General features: G+C 43.2%; 1 protein-coding gene across 3 annotated transcripts in view; it reads left to right on the forward strand.

The window, feature by feature from the left end:
* The first annotated feature begins 2,252 nt into the window (after positions 1–2,252).
* Positions 2,253–21,485, forward strand: part of LOC129832198 (ras GTPase-activating protein 2-like) — a 49,453-nt gene continuing 30,220 nt past the window's right edge. For 2 of the 3 annotated variants that reach the window (XR_008755888.1, XM_055896078.1), the window contains exons 1-5: positions 2,254–2,477; positions 5,727–5,850; positions 11,868–11,971; positions 12,208–12,302; positions 16,018–16,094. Coding sequence is in view for 2 of the 3 variants with exons in the window: in XM_055896078.1 (XP_055752053.1) it covers positions 2,420–2,477; positions 5,727–5,850; positions 11,868–11,971; positions 12,208–12,302; positions 16,018–16,094 (458 nt within the window). In the remaining variant the exon portion in view is untranslated. Of the gene's footprint in view, positions 2,478–5,726; positions 5,851–11,867; positions 11,972–12,207; positions 12,303–16,017; positions 16,095–21,485 lie in introns of all 3 variants that reach the window. The other variant, XM_055896079.1, reaches the window with a different exon arrangement.

Below are 21,485 nucleotides of genomic sequence, written 5' to 3' on the forward strand. Positions count from 1 at the left end.
AAAACAGGCCTGTGGCATGAACATTAGTCTGAAAAATGTATTCTAGTGTCAAAATTGACAAGGTGTAAATAGGATAATTTTGGTAATAAAGTCAGTCTTGTAAGTTCGTCATGACTTAATTGAGGGTAGGGTTTTGATTTCGACAATGCTCACTTGCCCACTAACACGGGATACACAGCTGCGGTGATTGCACTCTATCCAATCCTACCGCAAAACTCACAGACAGTGAGAGACTTCCAAGCAGGTCTGCAGATCGTACTTTGTTTACATCAAGACAACACGTTGCACATTTTTTTACTTGATAAATACAGCACCAAACACCTTAGCTAGGTGTAAAATTGCACGATTAAAACCTCCCAGGCAAAACCTTTAGAATAAATTTGAATTCTTGAGTTATCTTAGATTCACTTATTGGCTTTGTTGCTATGGTCTCATGGGGGACAAACATCAACAACTACCACATCGGACCACACCCCAAAAAAGACTGAAATCTCATTTTTCTTAATGAGCAAGAGATTAACACATGCGGAATCGGTGCGTTCAGATGCTCTAATAGCCTCTTAAATGTACAGTAACTACATGTAATCTAAGTAATGCCCGAAGGTAATTATTAATCGTAAATGGATCATAAACAATAACTAGTAATATGTCATAATCCAAGAAAGGTTAAAATCTCACCTTTCTGGTAAAAATTCTTATAAATTCCTCAGGTGTAGTCACATTTGAGGACACAAGGGCAAGTACACAGTACAAATATGAGGAAGATATGAAATATTTTATTTGACGTATATTTCCTATTCAACAAAACTGTATGAATAAGGCTTGAAATAACATATGCTTTATAATCAAATGATAACCACTTACTATAATATATGTCACCTTCCTTATAACTGTAAAACACATATCTGTATGGTTAGAGAAAATGTGCATATCTTCTAAAGGTCAGTCTTGATCAAAACATTTGCCCCCAGCGCTGTGAACGTCAAACAGAGCTATTAATATCATATTAAATTTGTCCATCTATGACAAACAGAAATAGATTTGTTTAAAATCTATGAATTATTTTAGATTAATCGCTATAAATTGATCTTTGAATGTGCTATTGTGATGAAACCCCTCTCTCCTGCTGCGTTATGATGTAAGGATTGCAGGTGTGCACTTTGTCAGTGGATCTGATATAGGGTTCAGACAGGAGTTGATGGACAGTCAGAAGAGCGAATTAAATGGTAGGAGGGACATCCCAGCTTCAAGTGGTTTCAGATTTAACATCATATGTTACACAGGCAGACAAAAAATACTACTGTGTCTGTGGAAACTAGGGCTATCGCTCAATACAAGCCATTTCGATATACAGCGTCCACAGATCGATTTATAAGCAAAAATGTGTGTTGGAACCAGTACCACAGAGGTCCCCTAAACAAGGGACTTTACTTCTAAGAGGGATACAAATGTCAAATATATGTCAACAATCCTTCCTCCAAAAGGACCCTTCTATGGATTACATTTTGTGAAAATCCCTCAAATCATGGTATTTTTTTTGTTCAAATTACATGAGGAATACCTCATTTCGAAATAAGGTCAGGGTTAGGATTATGGTTTTCAAATGGGCTTGTAATAAAGTGGGCACAAGGGTTTGGTTTTGAGGTCAAAATGGACTGGGGCTAGGGTTAGGGGTTATAAGGACATGGGTTACAATTTCAAAAAATGGGTGAAGATAAGGCTGGGGCTATGGTTTTCTAAAGTTAGTATAAGGTTGGGTCTCGGGTGCTGTTCCTGTGGTGTAAAGAAGATTGGCACCCGAATAGACAGGCACAATTTATGCTTGCCATGGACAGGCAGATGTGCATACCTGTATTCCCTCTGTCCCTGTGAATGTCCTGAATAGTCCTGGATAAGCAATCCACCATCCAAACTGTGACTACCTTGAAATAAGAAAGAGATGAGAGAAGTGAACATAGCCAGTTCCCTGTATTACTGAGAGAAAAAAACAATCTGACTATACAAAACTATATAGGCAGCAGGCCTGAACATTTTAAACGTTCAAATAACAAAATATCAAGAAATGCTCCTAGTGTAAGCATAGAAATTAAAATTGTCTGTGCAAGCTGCCTGTCTGTCTGAAGGTCAGGTACCAAAATATTAGCATCAGAGACAGGAGAGAAAGAGGAGCATCCTCTCATCTTTTATATATTTTTTGTAAATCCTGCACAGAGCTTCCGTTTGTTTTACCAACAGTGAGAGCCCGTGCAGTGAAGAATATTCACACAAGTCTCTCCAGCTAGTCTAATGTCAGCATAAGGCCAATAGCGCTCGTAGTGACGCTGCAGTAGGTTGGCCCTTCGCTTGCATTCATAAACGGATATGATAGCTAAGCGTTGAATGTACTACTGTAGCGACCTATACACACTCAAGTCGGACCATGGCGGAAGAAGACGACACGAGAATTCGGATTTTACAAAGCCTGCGGGGAAAGATATGTAAGTGCGAACAATGTCTTTATTGTATCAGCATTCTTCAATTGAGGGGGGCTAACAAAGTGAACGACGTGGGGAAAAAAGGGGCGCGGTACAATCAACACAGGCACTTCATGAAGATATGAGACAATGTTGTGAATGAATGTTGCCCGGGCCGCTATCAAACGTGTTTTATATTTGCAGAAAACGCTGTCGCAATGTAGCTATTTATTTTAATCAGTTCCTCATCCGACGTCACCTTTAATAGAGCTAGGCCAGCTCCTGACAAAAGCATAGGCAAAGACGGGCTAGCTAGTACAGTCAGTGGCTAGCTCTCGAAATACACGCATCAAAACACATGAACTGGTTAGCTACGTAGCTAAGCTAACTGTCTATATTACTAGCAAACGTAAAGTGCTTTCAGTGAAATTGTGCCACTCCCTTTACAGATAATTTGTTTCTATGTTTTGTATCTTACCTAGATAGCTATCAAATCAGAATGTGTAATTCATAGCTAGCTAGTTAACGTTAGTTACCTTGCGTCTCTATTCACATTTTGCGAAACGCTCGTGGCAGGAAGTTGTCTCCGTGTGTTGGTTAGCTGCTGAAATTAATTGTGTTGAAATAGCTAACTAGTTTCGAAATTACACTATTCCAGATTAGTCATCACTTGATAAATAATTTTTGAATTTTAAACCATACTATTCTCCAGCAGGGTTAGCTAATTGTTGGTTTGTGTTGGTTTCATATTTATAAGAAAAAAACATTAATTTACCCAGAATGTTTTTTTAATTACTTCGAGTGGAACTTTTACACTTTCAGGATATATTTGGTCACAAATATCCTTGTCCATCATTCTTTTAACAGGAAAATAACATTAATTTCAATGGAATTAATAAAAGTTCCTTAGTAATTTCTTTGAGTTCTGTGCAAAAAGTCATAATCATAAAGACAGACGGATTACTGAAATGGCTTCTTTCACATGAATGTCGGATGCATGCATTTTTGTTGCAATTAAGAGACTTCTTGAGGTCCTAAACACAATTCCAAATGGTCATCCATCATTATCCTCTGTAAAGGATGTCATTTCATGACTTGCGTCTGTGATTAACAGCTAGCCTATAGGCAGATATTTAAGTAACTTTGTCAAAGACCATTTGAAAAGAATTTGCTTGAGTTCCTAAACAGCACCTGGCTTTTATATGCAGGCAGTTTGTTAGTTTTGAATGAGCACAGTACCGCAACAGGATCTTTTGATTGAATGTTACTGGCACACAAACAATACTGTCAGCTTTGTGAGGGTAGCTGTGAGAGAGAACAAGACCATTCACACTGTCCATCTACTTCAAAATGAGAACTGCACACTAAGCATTGCAAACGTAAACCTGTCTTGATTTCAGGACGTCTAGTAAAGTATGAATTTTGCAAACATATCTGAGGTTATCTCAATGGTCTGGTAGATGTGACTCCTCATTTGATCAGTGTTTTCACTTGGACAATTTAAAAAGGACTAATCGTACTACCTGTATCATGAGAAGCCCTTGGTTATAGACTACTGTACCAGTACCACTACCCCCCCCCCCCCTCTCTCTGGCTCTGATGCTCACTTCTGCAGATGCTATCATGCATGTACAAACAAGCACACATGTTGACATGCACACCAGCACAAAGTCATCATAGGTGTGCATATAAGCAAAATAAATGAATGCATTATGCACTCGCGTGGGCACACACAACGGCTGCAAAACAAATGAAAGTTTCACTACCATGCATTGATGAGCACCCAGGAAGCAAGATTTAAAAAAACATAACAAATTGAGGAACTACCCTTGGTAAGAAACTGTTTGCCATTTTACGAAACCTTTCTTCTTCCTCTTGGGGTTTCTGTTTATGTCTTAAACGAAAAAGTGTCAATGGAAGTTGTAGTCTATTCAGTACAAACAGAGAAGTTTGTAGTAGCGTGGCGTTTGCTCTTTGACCTCTTGCCTCCATTTCCACGGCGACCAGTGTTGTTGTTTTTTTGTGAGGATGGCGTTGAGGAAGTTAGCGAGGGCTTGAACTCCCCTGCATGTCGGGCTCACCAGGGCTTAGTGGTAGCTCAGAGCTCTGCTGTAGATTTTCACAGCCCTTTTCTGGGATTAGACATATTAATAGCCTGTTAAAGAGCCTGATCCCTGACTCTGGCTTTTCCCCATTTAAAGTTTGCTCACCCTTACATATCCCTCCCGACCTCTCGGACCAATTTAGACTGCTGTCAACCACTTCACACTGAATAATCTTGTGGTTCACAGCTTCACACATTGGACTCAGTGAAAGTTGTGAGAGACATGCTAATATTGTTTTGATTTAGTCATTTAATGTGTGAAACTATTTATTACTGTATGTCATAGTCTTTTTGGAGTTGAATGAAAGTACAGTGTTTATTGTAAATTCATGCAAACATGAACCTGGTAGTGCTCTATAGAGCAGATGGAGACACAGAGCTCTATTACAGGTAGTGTGCAGTCCTTCTGGTGCTGTAGTATATCCATTTTCGAGGGCATTTGCTGCTGTGCTGTTGATCCAGGTGCAAGCAGTTTACCTGGCTGGAGATTTCCGAGGTGTTTCACATTTGTGAATCGGCACTCCACTGTCAGAGCCAGGAGCATGCTGGGAGGAAGTTGATGTGCTGTGTCTTTGACCACATCTTACGTGATGCTCAACTCTCAATTTAGGCCACATCCGCCCTGTGCGCCCCGCACCTTGCCACTAACCAGGCTTATTGTCACTGACACAATCATTTTATGTAACTCAGGACTCCCTGAGTGGACTATCCTCAGTATCCTAGCTGAATACATAAATTAAATTACTAGGCCTCTACATGCCACATCATGAAGTTGTCGAAATCAAAAAACAAATCTTCAAAGAAGGCCTAACTGAACACACTTCAGTTGAAACATTAGGGTGTTTTTTAATATTTAAATCAGGGCTGTTCAATGTCAGTCCTGGAGAGACATAAAAAACACTTCTGGTTTTCATCCTCTCCTAATAAAGGACTATTTCAGACCTGGGACACCAGGTGAGTGCCATGAACTACCAGGTAGAAAAACAGAAACCAGAAGTTTTTAGGCCTTCCAGGACCGGAATTGAACAGCGCTGATTTTAAATGTTCACATTTAGTGTTATCAACCATAGTAACAGCAGGTCTATATAAATAGACATAATTGCCAAGGTGTCATAAGTCTCCACGTTAGCCCCACCTGCCTCTCTGACCCTCTCCTCCATATCCTGCAGGTGAAGGCAAGAACCTGGGTCCGTGTTCGGGGCCCAACCGACAGCGGGACCTCTGCACCTTCTGCACCATCAGCCTGGACCAGGAGGAGGTGTTCCGGACCAAGGTGTTTGACAAGAGTCTCAGGTAACAACCGTATATAGTGGTATTATATAGCCGATGCCATTTAGCAGATTCTTTTATCCAAAGCGACACAGCCGTGTGCATACATTTTACGTATGGGTCGCCCAGGGATCAAACCCACAACCCTGCCGTAGCTATGGCAATGCTCTACCAACTGAGCCACAATCTCCCTCCATCATCATCCTCAGACTGAAGGTAGTAACTATCTGGCCATGTTATAAAGGGTCAGAACTCTGAAGTATGACTTTTTCTCATAAAATCTAATTTTTAACCCTTAACCTTAGGACCTACGCCTAAATAAAGAATAAACTATTCATGTACTTGCTTATTAGTACCAATCATCTAGCCAATTTGATTATTTGTAGCATGGCCATCTAGTGATCTCTTTAAAGGGCACATGTAATTAAAGGGCACATGTAGGCTACCTTCATACAGTGCATTCGTTAAGTATTCAAAACCTATGAATTTTTACAAATTTTGTTATGTTACAGCCTTATTCTAAAATGTGCATAAGTATTCAGACCCTTTACTCAGTACTTTGTTGAAGAACATTTGGCAGCGTTTACAGCCTCAAGTCTTGCATTGCTATTTTCAAGTCTCTTCAGAGATGTTCGATCGGGTTCAAGTCCGGGCTCTGGCTAGGACACTCAAGGACATTCAGAGACTTGTCCCGAAACCACTCCTGTGTTGTCTTGGCTGTGTGCTTAGGGACGTTGTCCTGTTGGAAGGTGAACCTTCGCCCCAGTCTAAGGTCCTGAGCGCTCTAGAGCAGGTTTTCATCAAGGATCTCTCTGTACTTTGCTCCATTCATCTTTCCTTTGATCCTGACTAGTCTCCCAGTCCCTGCCGCTGAAAAACATCCCCACAGTATGATGGCTAGGATTCCTACAGACGTGACGCTTGGCGTTCAGGCCAAAGAGTTAAATCTTGGTTTCATCAGACCAGAGAATCTTGTTTGTCATGGTCTGAGAGTCCTTTAGGGGCTTTTTGGCAGACTCCAAGTGGGCTGTCATGTGCCTTTTACTGAGGAGGGGCTTCCGCTTGGCCACTACCATAAAGGCTTGATTGGTGGAGTGCTGCAGAGATGGTTGTCGTTCTGGAAGGTTCTCCCATCTCCACAGAGGAACTCTGGAGCTCTGTCAGAGTGACCATCGGGTTTTTGGTCTACTCCCTGAAGAAGGCTCTTCTCCCTCGATTGCTCTGTTTGGACAGGCAGCCAGCTCAAGGAAGAGTCTTGGTGTTCCCAAACTTCTTCCATTTAAGAATGATGGAGGTCACTTTGTTCTTGGACCTTCAATGCTCCAGAAATGTTTTGGTACTCTTTCCCAGATCTGTGCCTCGACACAATCCTTTCTCGGAGCTCTACGGACAATTCCTTCGACCTCATGACTTGGTTTTTGCTCTGACATGCACTGTCAACTGGGATCTTATATAGACTGGTGTGTGCCTTTCCAAATCATGTCCAATCAATTGAATTTACTACAGATGGACTCCAATCAAGTTGTAGAAACATCTCAATGATGATCAATTAAAACAGGATACACCGAGCTCAATTTTGAGTCTCGTAGCAAAGGGTCTGAATACTTATGTAAATAAGGTATTTCTGTTTTTTTACATGTTAATACATTTGCAAAGATTTCTAAAAAACTGTTTTTGTTTTGTCATTATGGGGTATTGTGTGTAGATTGAGGAAAACAATTAATTTGATCAATTTTAGAATAAGGCTGTAATGTAACAAAATGTGGAAAAAGTCAAAGGGTCTGAATACTTTCCGAACACTGTTCAAAAGTACCTCACAGCACACCCTGCAAGAACAGGGCAGTGAAGATGTTTCTCTTGTCATGTTAGCCTATGTTGCATTACTGTCATGGTTGCTGGCATGAGGTGATATCATTTGATGTGTAACATCCTCTTCCTGCAGGGCCCAGATCTTTTTGCATTGATCATTTTGTGTCAGATGTCATCAGGCAGGGCAATAACAGTATCCTTTCCTTACCATCTCTCCTCATGTTGAAATGTTCTTCACGATCGATGTGGTGTCATGTAACACCATTGGAAACTTTAAATATATAGGCTAAAGGGTTTTGTAACCTGAAGATGACCAGGACTGCCTCCCCAACTAGAGACACAGCTTGAGTCCAGGAAGAACAGAAGGACACTGAGCCGAGTTGGCTGTGTGTGTCTGTGGGCGTAGTGTCAGTTGGGCAACACCAAGTGAGGACAATATTAGCTAGGCTAAGTCGTCTACGAAAAGAGCAGCCATATTTGATTTGAAATGAACTATGCTGCTTACAAGCTCCCCATTCAGAGAGATGTGTGGGGGAGATGGACTTGGGTAGAACCTAATGTTTCTGGTTCCAGTCTCGCTCTTCTCACTGTAAACACACGGTGCTCGTCTTCTCTAGGTATTTCACAACGGACAGCGTTTTTTCCCCCTCTACCATTGCAAACCCGCCGTTCAAAGGACTCCTTTTACAGTGTCTAAGGAAGTGTATCCTCCCACGCTCTCTCTATCTCTCTCTCGATGCATGGCCTTTCATATGGCTTTAAGACTTGTAGAATCTCTCTTTCTCTCTCTCTCTCTGCAGAATCCCAAGGATGTTTCCTCCTGCCACCGTCATGTTGCACAAAGTTGTCATGTGAAAACAATTGTAGTGGAGTGGCTATACTGGTACCACATTACTCTATATTTATGGGGAGGTTAAAGGAAAACCACTCCAAAACTATATAAAACTTTTCAAAATACAGAAAGAGGCACTGTACGACGATACTATGCCACTTTCTGCATTTTGGAAGTTCCATATGTTGATTGCTGAAAAGCAAAACATTTGGAACTATATCAAAAGTGGACTAATGAAGCAAATACCAAAATATTTTGAGTAATTTTTCTTTAAGGGTAGGATGTGTTCTGTTGAATCTAGGGTTTATTCATTATGCCGATTCTGTTGCGAAACGTTTCTTAAATGTAAGCGAAATGGCGAGGGACCTACCTACCCGAATTTGTCCAATAGAAACTCGTTTTCTTTGAAAAACGCAACTGTTTGGACTAATGCTTACACCCGTGTTCTGTCTGAGAGGGAGGGAACGGGAGATCGAAAGAGGAGGTACTGTGTATGTGTGTGGAGGCTACAAGTGTGTAATTCCATGTGATTATGTGCACAAACTGGAGGATGCGTGGGTGTCTGCAGCCTGGAAGTGTTGCCAAACCCTCACTGAGGAAATGACAGGCAAAACATTTCACCAACCATGCAATACTGCATAGAGGGTAGCCTTACTTGAACACTGCTTTTATGAACAGATCATAATGTTATTAGCACTGTTTGACTTTATTAAGATAATGGAACAAATGCCTGTCAGTTGTCCTGTTTTCATACTAGTCTGTCATACACCTGCTAGCCATGCTTAAACCTGCTTAGCTTCTACTGTTTTGAGAAGGCTGCATAATGATGTAGCTAACAGCCATTCTGTCTTCTCTTTACATAAAATAGGCCTCATACCAAGGTAACAATGTAGCATAATAACTATGTAACAGGCTAGTAACTATGCAGTTATGGTACATTACCATAATTGTATTTTCTTGGAGAATATACAGTATATCACAAAAGTGAGTACACCCCTCACATTTTTGTAAATATTTGAGTATATCTTTTCATGTGACAGCCCTGAAGAAATCACACTTTGCTACAATGTAAAGTAGTGAGTGTACAGCTTGTATAACAGTGTAAATTTGCTGTCCCCTCAAAATAACTCAACACACAGCCATTAATGTCTAAACAGCTGGCAACAAAAGTGAGTACACCCCTAAGTGAAAATGTCCAAATTGGGCCCAATTAGCCATTTTCCCTCCCCGGTGTCATGTGACTCGTTAGTGTTACAAGGTCTCAGGTGTGTTAAATTTGGTGTCATCGCTCTCACACTCTCTCATACTGACTGGTCACTGGAAGTTCAACATGGCACCTCATGGCAAAGAACTCTCTGAGGATCTGAAAATGTTTTTTGTTGCTCTACATAAAGATGGCCTGGGCTATAAGAAGATTGCCAAGACCCTGAAACTGAGCTGCAGCACGGGGGCCAAGACCATACAGCGGTTTAACTGGACAGGTTCCACTCAGAACAGGCCTCGCCATGGTCGACCAAAGAAGTTGAGTGCACGTGCTCAGCGTCATATCCAGAGGTTGTCTTCGGGAAATAGACGTATGAGTGCTGCCAGCATTGCTGCAGAGGTTGAAGGGGTGGGGGTGCTCAGTGCTCAGACCATACGCCGTACACTGCATCAAATTGGTCTGCATGGCTGTTGTCCCAGAAGGAAGCCTCTTCTAAAGATGATGCACAAGAAAGCCCGCAAACAGTTTGCTGAAGACGAGCAGACTAGGACATGGATTACTGGAACTATGTCCTGTGGTCTGATGAGACCAAGAAACTTATTTGGTTCAGATGGTGTCAAGCGTGTGTGGCGGCAACCAGGTGAGGAGTACAAAGACAAGTGTGTCTTGCCTACAGTCAATCATGGTGGTGGGAGATTCATGGTCTGGGGCTGCATGAGCGCTGCCGGCACTGGGGAGCTACAGTTCATTGAGGGAACCATGAATGTCAACATGTAGTTGACATACTGAAGCAGAGCATGATCCCCTCCCTTCGGAGACTGGGCCGCAGGGCAGTATTCCAACATGATAAAGACCCCAAACACACCTCTAAGACGACCACTGCCTTGCTAATAAAGCTGAGGGTAAAGGTGATGGACTGGCCAAGCATGTCTCCAGACCTAAACCCTATTGAGCATCTGTGGGGCATCCTCAAACGGAAGGTGGAGGAGTGCAAGGTCTCTAACATCCACCAGCTCCGTGATGTCATCATGGAGGAGTGGAAGAGGACTCCAGTGGCAACCTGTGAAGCTCTGGTGAACTCCATGCCCAAGAGGGTTAAGGCAGTGCTGGAAAATGATGGTGGCCACACAAAATATTGACACTTTGGGCCCAATTTGGACATTTTCACTTAGGGGTGTTCTCACTTTTGTTGCCAGCGGTTTAGACATTAATGGCTGTGTATTGAGTTATTTTGAGGGGACAGCAAATTTACATTGTTATACAAGCTGTACACTCACTACTTTACATTGTAGCAGAGTGTCATTTCTTCAGTGTTGTGACATGAAAAGATATACTCAAATATTTACAAAAATGTGAGGGGTGTACTCTCTTTTGTGATATACTGTAAGTGGAAAGGATGTAACTGTCTGTTAGGCTCAGAAGGGCTCTTGCTCAATTGTCTTAAAACATCTGTCCTCGCCTCCTTCACTGTACGTATCTGAAAGAACTGACCAGGTGAAGCCAGCCTAGTGATGCACTTCCACCATATTGTTTTCACCTAGCAACTCTTTTCCCATCTGTGAAATTGATGGGGAGGAGAGAATAGATTTAAGCAGTTGAGATTAGGCTCAGGACTGATATCGAGACACTTAACCCAATCTAAAAAAAATAAAATCTATTTGGACAAGGTTAGGTTGCAACAGCTCCCTTTCAAAAAAAAATCTCCTGTCGGCCCATGCCTTGTACTGACCACAAATGACCCCGGTCAGAGCTGGATGGTAGAGCTGCTTGGCACCCTCTCCCTCTCGGCCTGCTCTTCCAAGCCACTTGTATGCTGGTCAGTCAGTCCTAGGAGGCCTGGTCATCACAGCGCTAGGCTATATTTAGCACCTGTGGTTTAATGATTGCTGATGGAGGGCGGTCTATGCATAAGTCCTTGGTTTGTGTTGTCATCGGTGTGTTGTCTTCTGTCCCTTCAAATAGTAGCCTGGTCCCAGATCTGTTTGTCTTGCCAGCTCCCTGTCACGAGTTGTTTGGCAAGACTGCAAAAACAGCTCTAGGATCAGGCTAATCAGTCATAAACATTTCCCAATCAAAAGCCAACAAAGTTTTCAGTAAATGTTCCCTTTCCACAGAGGCCAGCCTGTTCTCTGAACGTAGCCTAAAGATGGCGTTTTGCGCTTCACTAAAACGACTTCCTGTATGGTTGTTTTTCAGCCCTTTCTACGGTGAGGACTTCTACTTTGAGATCCCACGACCATTTCAGTGTTTGTCCTTCTACGTATTCGCCAAGGGTGTTTTTCAAAGGGACCTGCCTGTCGGTGAGTAGGAACTGACACTCTCTCTCGCTCTCTCGCTCTCTCGCTCTCTCGCTCTCTCGCTCTCTCGCTCTCTCGCTCTCTCGCTCTCTCGCTCTCTCTCTCTCTCGCTCTCTCTCTCTCTCGCTCTCTCTCTCTCTATATATATATATATATATGACACACACACAGCTACCCTATGCTTTCAGCTGGATGATTTCCAAGTATGTTGAAATCTCTCTGTCCATGTGTGTTTTCAGGGAAAGTGTCCATCCGGAAGGAGGAACTGTGTAAATTCAGTGGGAAGGAGCACTGGTTTGGCCTGCAGCCCGTGGACCCTAACTCTGAAGTCCAGGTGGGTGTCAGTCAGACAGTGTTCAGACATCTTTATGTGTACCCAGTTGGTCTGGGGAGAAAAGTTCACCTTCTAGTCATTGTGCTAGTTCTTGTATGCGGTCATTCAGCCACCGTAAGGCTGTCCAATGCTATTGATTGTAGTTAGTCACCAGTCAGACATTTGGCTTGGTCCAACTGTCTCTGCAGCAGACACCACCTTCTCACATCCTGTTGTTGTATTCTCTCTATGCTGAGAGGCTTGGTAACTGGGCCGAGAGGCTTGGTAACCGGGCTGATTCACTGAGGCTCTAGCTCAATTGATTTTAAAAATCAGTTCTCACATCATCTCCTTCCCTTCATCTGCACTGATTAGAAAATACTTGACTGGTGATAGCAATATGGTGGAAGCTCATTGGTTGGCTTTCACCTAGTCAGTTCTTTCAGATCAGTGATGAGGAGAGGATGCACTTTTTAGAAAATTGAGAAAATGTTTTTCTGATGTCAGGACTTCTTGCTCAAAGTGAGAGGGGGGGATACGGAAAGACTGAAAAAAAAAAAATAGGACTTTGCTCTCCAAGATGTATCCATTTGCTAGTCTTCTTACCTCCGCTCTCCGAGGTGTATCCATTTGCTGGTCTGCTTACCTCCGCTCTCCGAGGTGAATCCATTTGCTGGTCTGCTTACCTCCGCTCTCCGAGGTGTATCCATTTGCTGGTCTTCTTACTTCCGTTCTCCGAGGTGTATCCATTTGCTGGTCTTCTTACTTCTGTTCTCCGAGGTGTATCCATTTGCTGGTCTTCTTACTTCCGTTCTCCGAGGTGTATCCATTTGCTGGTCTTCTTACTTCCGTTCTCCGAGGTGTATCCATTTGCTGGTCTTCTTACTTCCGTTCTCCGAGGTGTATCCATTTGCTGGTCTTCTTACTTCTGTTCTCCGAGGTGTATCCATTTGCTGGTCTTCTTACTTCTGTTCTCCGAGGTGTATCCATTTGCTGGTCTTCTTACTTCCGTTCTCCGAGGTGTATCCATTTGCTGGTCTTCTTACTTCTGTTCTCCGAGGTGTATCCATTTGCTGGTCTTCTTACTTCCGCTCTCCGAGGTGTATCCATTTGCTGGTCTTCTTACTTCCGTTCTCCGAGGTGTATCCATTTGCTGGTCTTCTTACTTCTGTTCTCCGAGGTGTATCCATTTGCTGGTCTTCTTACTTCCGCTCTCCGAGGTGTATCCATTTGCTGGTCTTCTTACTTCCGTTCTCCGAGGTGTATCCATTTGCTGGTCTTCTTACTTCCGCTCTCCGAGGTGTATCCATTTGCTGGTCTTCTTACTTCTGTTCTCCGAGGTGTATCCATTTGCTGGTCTTCTTACTTCCGCTCTCCGAGGTGTATCCATTTGCTGGTCTTCTTACTTCCGCTCTCCGAGGTGTATCCATTTGCTGGTCTTACACTCAAATTGAGTTGATATGAGGCTCTCTTTAAGCGTCTGCCCTGGCTGAAAAGCTACGGTCAGATGCCTCTCGGTTACATAATGGTGTCATTAACCTGGTGGTGAGTGTTTTTTAGTTCTTGGGTGGCGAGAAGATTTTAGGACACTGAAATCTGTCGGAGAACGGGCTGAAATAACCCTGTGTCCTACTGCCACAGCATCCTGAACTGACCTAAGCCAGCAGACATGTTACCCAATCACTGTAGGCTGTGTAGGACAGTTCCATGTAGCCCTATTTCACTCCAGTTGTAGCATTTCATGTCTAGCGGGTGCCCTAGTCTGGGCTATTCTGAGGAGTGGTTTTCTACAGTAACTCACTCTGGAGATGACCAGGACTGCCTCCCCAACTAGAGACACAGCTTGAGTCCAGGAAGAACAGAAGGACACTGAGCCGAGTTGGCTGTGTGTGTCTGTGGGCGTAGTGTCAGTTGGGCAACACCAGGCGAGGACAATATTAGCTAGGCTAAGTCGTCTACGAAAAGAGCAGCCATATTTGATTTGAAATGAACTATGCTGCTTACAAGCTCCCCATTCAGAGAGATGTGTGGGGGAGATGGACTTGGGTAGAACCTAATGTTTCTGGTTCCAGTCTCGCTCTTCTCACTGTAAACACGGTGATCGTCTTCTCTAGGTATTTCACAACGCACATAATTTTTATTTTTTCATTTACTGTTGCAAACCTGCTGTTCAAAGGGCTCCTTTTACAGTGTCTAAGGAAGTGTATCCTCCCACACTCTCTCTCCCCTGCCTCTCGTTCTTTCGCTCTCTACCCCTTTCTTTACTTTTCTCTTTACCTCTCTCTCTACTTCACTCTCTCTAACTGGTCTTTTTCTCTCTCTCTGCAGAATCCCAAGGTTGTTACCTCCTGCCGCTGTCACGTTGTACAAAGTTGTCATATGTGAAAACAATTGTAGCGTAGTGGCCCTAGTCTAGGCTATCATGAGGAGTGTTCGCTACGGTGACTCACTCTGAAGTAGGTGTTCCAAGTCTTGTTACATCAGTGATGGACTGCAGTGTGTGTGCGCTTGTGTTCTCTCTCTGAGAAAGGGGTTGAAATTGATGCAGCAATTGTGAGTGCAGTTGGCAATCGGTGAGAAGAGCAGGAGTGGGTTAGAGGTGGTATCTCCTGTGCGGTTGTTGGTACAGATTGGAATATGTTGAAGTTTCCCTTTTAGAAGTCGCCCGTTTATGGGTTTCCCGGCCTAATGCTTAAGTTTAGGGCTTGGAGAGGGTAATCTGTTCCTAGATCTGAGCCAAGTGGCTACTTGTACGTGGACCTGATAGTACAGTACAATACAGACCAAGACATGTTTTGAAGGTGCGTGGCAGTGATTTCGGTTGCTTTCATTAGGGCATGTGTCAAAAAACCCTTTGTCCAGATAGTTCTTAGTCCAGGTAGTTCTTCCCTGTTACAGTTTCTTCGTTTGGTGTCTGATAAACATGACCCTGGTGACATTAGCTCAGCCCAGCAGGCATGCCAGGGTAATTCTCACCATGTTGGCCACGGCTTATCTTCCATTAGCGACCACGTAAGCGACAACAATCACTATCTAAGCTCAACTCGTAATGTACTGCGGAGGGGAGAGTGAGTGCTCGCTGGTATTTTTTTGTTTGTTTTTGTTCTCTCTGCCTCTCTCTGACACTTCCGAAGGCGAGGCAGCAGCCTTCACCACATCCGACCTGATAAAGACTTTGAGCGTTGGTTCACATGACAGCAAGCTGTGGCTTATCACACACCCTGATGCACACACAACCACTACTAACCTGAAGCCACCATAGAGAAAGACTGGGGAGGTTAGGAGTCAGCCAAAGACCTTACTCATATCCACCACTTTAGAATGAACGTTTAACCCATTCATAGAGTAGGCTGCACTATGAATGTAACCTAACCTCTAAAAGTCAATTATAAACATATGTTCAGAGAGGACACCTTTGAACCAGGCCTCTCTTTTGTAGTGCCCCTTGTTACAGCAGCCATGACTTATTTAGAATCTTCTGAATAGATTCATATAATAGATTCATTTTACTCATTTGGTAACTTTGACTTGCAAAATACTGTGCTCTACCTGTACCTCTCCCTCTGAGAGTGAATGAAGGAATGAGATACACCTACTCAACTTTTTTTCCCTTTTCTTTTTTATACAGTATTCATTTGCATAGGATCTGGCATTTATCACCAATGTTGATAAGAGAAACACTGACGAAATCCTGTTGACTTTCAGTATGCTCTGATATCGTGACGTCTCCTCCTAGGGAAAGGTCCACCTGGAGATGCGTCTGAATGAACTGATCATAGAGAACGGCTCCATGTGCCAGCAGCTACTGGTCCGGTGAGTATACTGATCCAGGGTCAGATTGTTTTCTTCTCCCTAGTGGGTAAGGTTAGGATGGGGGGGGTAATATAATCTGATTAGGGGCACCTACTACCTCAAGAAGCATTGGAAGACTTTAACACAAGTACATTAACATATGTGGACTTTCTCTATGCAGTCTTATTTGCTTTCAATATAGCCTTTTGTTTCTGGCTTTGTCTGGGCTAGATCACCCAACGCCATAAAGCCTCCCAGTCAGGCACCAACAGGCTCTAAGGAGCCAGAGCCCAGAGACCCAACCATGGTTTACCCCCTCTTCCGCTCCCTTACCGCAGCTGTTTTCTCCTACTCTGGAATTCACCTCTGCTGTGTTCATTTTCAACATCATCCAGTCCACACATACACACACAGCTCTCACAAACAACCTGTGTCTCCTCTGTTGGAGTTTGACCGTGCATCCTACTGTAGTGCTGTCCCTGAGCACTACCTTTGGCATTGCGTGTATGTTTGTGCATTTCCAAGAGATCGTCATCTCGTGTGTGTGTGTTAGTCAGTGGATAATGTTGTTGCTCGTCGGCACTCATTCAAACCGCCGCAAGCAGTTTAATGAGGAGGACGTGATGGCATCTCGACAGGAAACTGCTCTAGCACTGCTCCCACCTCTGTGGCCGCTGGTGTCTCAAAACCACGGTGTGTCATCGATACCTCTTCACTGTTAATGGCCCTCTACCCTGCCCTGTCACTGTGGGAGGATTAGGGTGGCAAAGTTAACGCTCATTTACCAAAGTTACCAGTATCTTTGGTAATTGCCATATATTTTCTGTTAATCTATGGTGACTTGGGCAATTTATACTTGAAAAACGTTTTATTTTTAAGTATTCACTGTTAATATACACTGAGTGTACAAAACATTCAGAATACCTGCTCTTTCCATGACAGACTGATCTGGTGAAAGCTATGATGCCTTATTGATGTCACTTGTTAAATCCACTTCAATCAGTGTAGATGAAGGGGAGGAGACAGGTTAAAGAAGGATTTTTAAGCCTTGAGACAATTGGGACATGGATTGTGTATGTGTGCCATTCAGAGGGTGAATGGGCAAGACTAAACATTAAAGTGCCTTTGAATCAGTGGAGGTTGAAGGGGAGGACGGCTCATAATGATCAAATAAAATTGTATTTGTCACATGCGCTGAATACAACAGGTAGACCTTATAGTGAAATACTTACTTGCAAGCCCTTAATGCTTTTTTTTCTATTTCTTAAAACATTGTTGGTTAAGTAAAAAATAGAAATAATAATAACATTTAATTAAACAGCAGCAGTAAAATAACAATAGCAAGGCTATATACGGGGGGTACTGGTACAGAGTCAATGTGCGGGGGCTATCATGGTCCAGTCAAGGTAATTGGGGTAATATGTAGGTAGAGTTAAAGTGACTATGCATAGATAATAAACATAGAGTAGCAGCAGCGAAAAAGAGTGGTTTGGGTAGCCACTTTGATTAGCTGTTCAGGAGTCTTATGGCTTGGGGGTAGTTGCTGTTTAGAACTTGGCGCTCCGGTACCGCTTGCCGTGCGGTAGCAGAGAGAACATACAATGACTTGGGTGGCTGGAGTCTTTAAGAATTTTTAGGGCCTTCCTCTGACACCGCCTGGTATAGAGGTCCTGGATGGCAGGAAGCTTGGCCCCAGTGACGTACTGGGCCGTACACACTACCCTCTGTAGTGCCTTACGGTCGGATGCTGAGCAGTTGCCATACCAGGCGGTGATGATGCAGCAGTAGAACTATTTGAGGGTCTGGGGACCTATGCCAAATCTTTTCAGTCACCTGAGGGGAATAGTCTTTGTCATGCCCTCTTCACGACTGTCTTCGTGTGTTTGGACCATGTTAGTTTGTTGGTGATGAGCCTTGAGGGCACTATGGTGTTGACCACTGAGCTGTAGTCAATGAATAGCATTCTCACATAGGTGTTCCTTTTGTCCATGTGGGAAAGGGCTGTGTGGAGTGCAATGGGGATTGCATCATCTGTGGCTCTGTTGCAAATTGGAGTGGGTCTAGGGTTTCTGTGATAATAGTGTTGATGTGAGCCATGACCAGCCTTTCAAAGCATTTCATGGCTACAGATGTGAGTGCTACGGGTTGGTAGTCATTTAGGCAGGTTACCATAATGTTCTTGGGTACAGGGACTATAGTGGTCTGCTTGAAACATGTTGGAATTACAGACTCCGTAAGGGAAAGGTTGAAAATGTCAGTGAAGCCATTTGCCAGTTGGTCAGCGCATGCTCGGAGTACACGTCCTAGTAATCCCTGTGGCCCTGCGGCCTTGTGAATGTTGACCTGTTTAAAGGTCTTACTCACATCGGCTTCGGAGAGCGTGAATACACAGTTGTCCAGAACAGCTGATGCTCTCATGCATGCTTCAGTGTTACTTGCCTCGAAGCGAGCATAGAAGTAATTTAGCTTGTGTCACTGGGAAGCTCGCGGCTGTGCTTTCCTTTTGTAGTCTGTAATAGTTTGCAAGCTTCCTAAGACCGTCTGAGCCGGTGTAGAAGGATTCAATCTTAGTCCTGTATGGGCGCTTTGCCTGTTTTATTGTTTGTCGGAGGGCATAGTGGGAATTCTTGTTAGCTTCCGGGTTAGAGTCCCGGTCCTTGAAAGTGGAAGCTCTACCCTTTAGCTCAGTGCAGATGTTGGCTGTAATCCATGGCTTCTGGTGGGGTATGTACTAGAGGTCGACCGATTTATGATATTTCAACGCCGATACCGATTTATTGGAGGATCAAAAAAAGCCGATACCGATTAATCGGCCGATTTTAAACACTTTGTTATTTTTGGTAATAATGACAATTACAACAATACTGAATGAACACTTATTTTAACTTAATATAATACATCAATAAAATCAATTTAGCCTCAAATAAATAATGAAAACTTGAAATCGGCTCTAATTAATCGGTCATTCCGATTAATCGGTCGACCTCTAGTATGTACGTACGATCACTGTGGGGACGACGTTGTCATCGTTGCACTTATTGATGAAGTCAGGGACCGATCTGGTGTACTCCTCAATGCCATTGGAAGAATCCCGGGAACATGTTCCAGTCTGTGCTAGCAAATCAGTCCTGTAGTTTAGCATCTGCTTCATCTGACCACTTTCTTATTGACCGACTCACTGGTGCTTCCTGCTTTAGTTTTTGCTTGTAAGCACGAATCAGGAGGATAGAATTATGGTCAGATTTGCCAAATGGAGGGCGAGGAGAGATTTGTACATGTTTCTGTGTGGAGTAAATGTGGTCTAAAGTTGTTTTTTTCTCTCTTTTTTTCCCCCTCTCCTCTCCCCTCCCCCCTCTGGTTGCACATTTTAACATGCCGGTAGAAATTAGGTAAAACAGATGAGTTTCCCTGCATTCAAGTCCCCAGCCACTAGGAGTGCTGCCTCTGGATGGGTGTTTTCCTTTTTACTTATGGCCGTGTACAGCTCATTGATTGCGGTCTTAGTGCCAGCATCGGTTTGTGGTGGTATATAGATAGCTACGAAAAATACAGATAAACTCTAGGTAGATCGTGTCGTCTACAGCTTATCATGAGATACTCTACCTCAGGCGAGCAAAACCTCAAGGCTTCCTTAGATTTCGTGCACAAGCTGTTGTTTACAAATATACATAGACTACGACCCCTTGTCTTACCAGAGGCTGCTCTTCTATCCTGACGAAAAAGCTTAAAACCCGCCAGCTGTATGTTATTCATGTCGTCATTCAGCCACGACTCGGTGAAACATAAGATATTACAGTTTTTAGTGTACCGTTGGTAGGATATACGTGATCGTAGTTTGTCTATTTTATTATTGATTGATTGTGCGTTGGCTAATAGGACCGATGGTAGAGGTAGATTACCCTCTCGGCGACGGATCCTTACAAGGCACCCAGACCTTCATCCTCGATACCTCTTTCTCCTGTGAATGACTTGGATGAGGACCTTGTCGTGCATCTGAAGTAAGTCCTTCCCGTCTGACTCGTTGAAGAAAAAGTGTTCCTCCAGTACGGGGTGAATAACCGCTGTCCTGATATCTAGAAGCTCTTTTCGGTCATAAGACACAGTGGGGGGGTGCACGCAACTCAATATTAGGAAGGTGTTCTTAACGTTTTTACACTCCGTGTGTGTCCATGAGTTTCTAGTGGATAGACCACATGGTTCAATAGAATATTGCCTAGTTACTGAAACGCATCTAATTAACTGGCATTATTTTCAATGGACACTGCAACTCTTCCAGCTTTTTTCACAACTGCCACCAGTTTGATGGCAAAACATTTACTAAACAAATACATATTGACATAGTGAAATAAGTGTATAAAAAAATATATATATATATTAAACACCAATGCTATTAAAGTTTATGGTTTATTTAGGATGAACGTTTTACAGGTTTGTCATTCAATTTTTGTTGTTTATTATTTAATTGTTTTACATGTGATAAGGCCACACAGGGCCAGAGATAATTAGACATGTGATAAGGCCACACAGGGCCAGAGATAATCAGACATGTGATAAGGCCACACAGGGCCAGAGATAATTAGACATGTGATAAGGCCACACAGGGCCAGAGATAATCAGACATGTGATAAGGCCACACAGGGCCAGAGATAATTAGACATGTGACAAGGCCACACAGGGCCAGAGATAATTAGATAATAATCTGAAGTACCCAAAAACGTCACTAGGTCATTTATAACCCCCCCCCCCCCCAAGCTTGAAAGTTACCACAATTCTGGTAGTTTACTGGTAAACTTAGAAAGTTTACAGTAATATACCCTCCCTTTGTGTGTCCTCCTTAGGGTTGCAAAGGCATGCATCACTTTGTGCGCTGTTGTTGTCTGTGTCACTGCTACACGCACTGACTGGGCTATGGCGATGTCATTCTTACAGCATCATAGATGGCTGTTCATTAGTCCCATGGCTGAGTGAGTGGTTAGGGAATATCGTCATGACACCCTATGCCCTAGACTAACCATGCCTACACTTCCTGCCTTTCTGCCTGTCTCTTCTCTGACAGTTGGCTAATTTGTTATTCATTTGTTCATTCATTCACACTTTTGGTTGCGTCCTGTGCTACTAATTTGCATTGCATCCTGTCTAGTGTTTACCTAGCCCATATTCTGGAAATATGACCTGCCCAGTCAGGATGTGCTGCTACCCTCAATCGAGATTTGTTTTGTCAGTTGGAAACTTGTTGTAAAAGTGTACTAGCCTTACTGTAAAAAAAAAAAAAAACAATAGGGATAACTTGACAACTAAACATCTCCAGCACCACCAGAACATCAACATACACTATATACAGTGCATTCAGACCCCTTGACCTTTTCCACATTTTGCTACGTTACAGCCTTATTCTAAAATGAATTAATTTAC

The sequence above is a fragment of the Salvelinus fontinalis genome, chromosome 33 (assembly GCF_029448725.1).
Source record: "Salvelinus fontinalis isolate EN_2023a chromosome 33, ASM2944872v1, whole genome shotgun sequence".
Lineage (NCBI taxonomy): Eukaryota > Metazoa > Chordata > Actinopteri > Salmoniformes > Salmonidae > Salvelinus > Salvelinus fontinalis.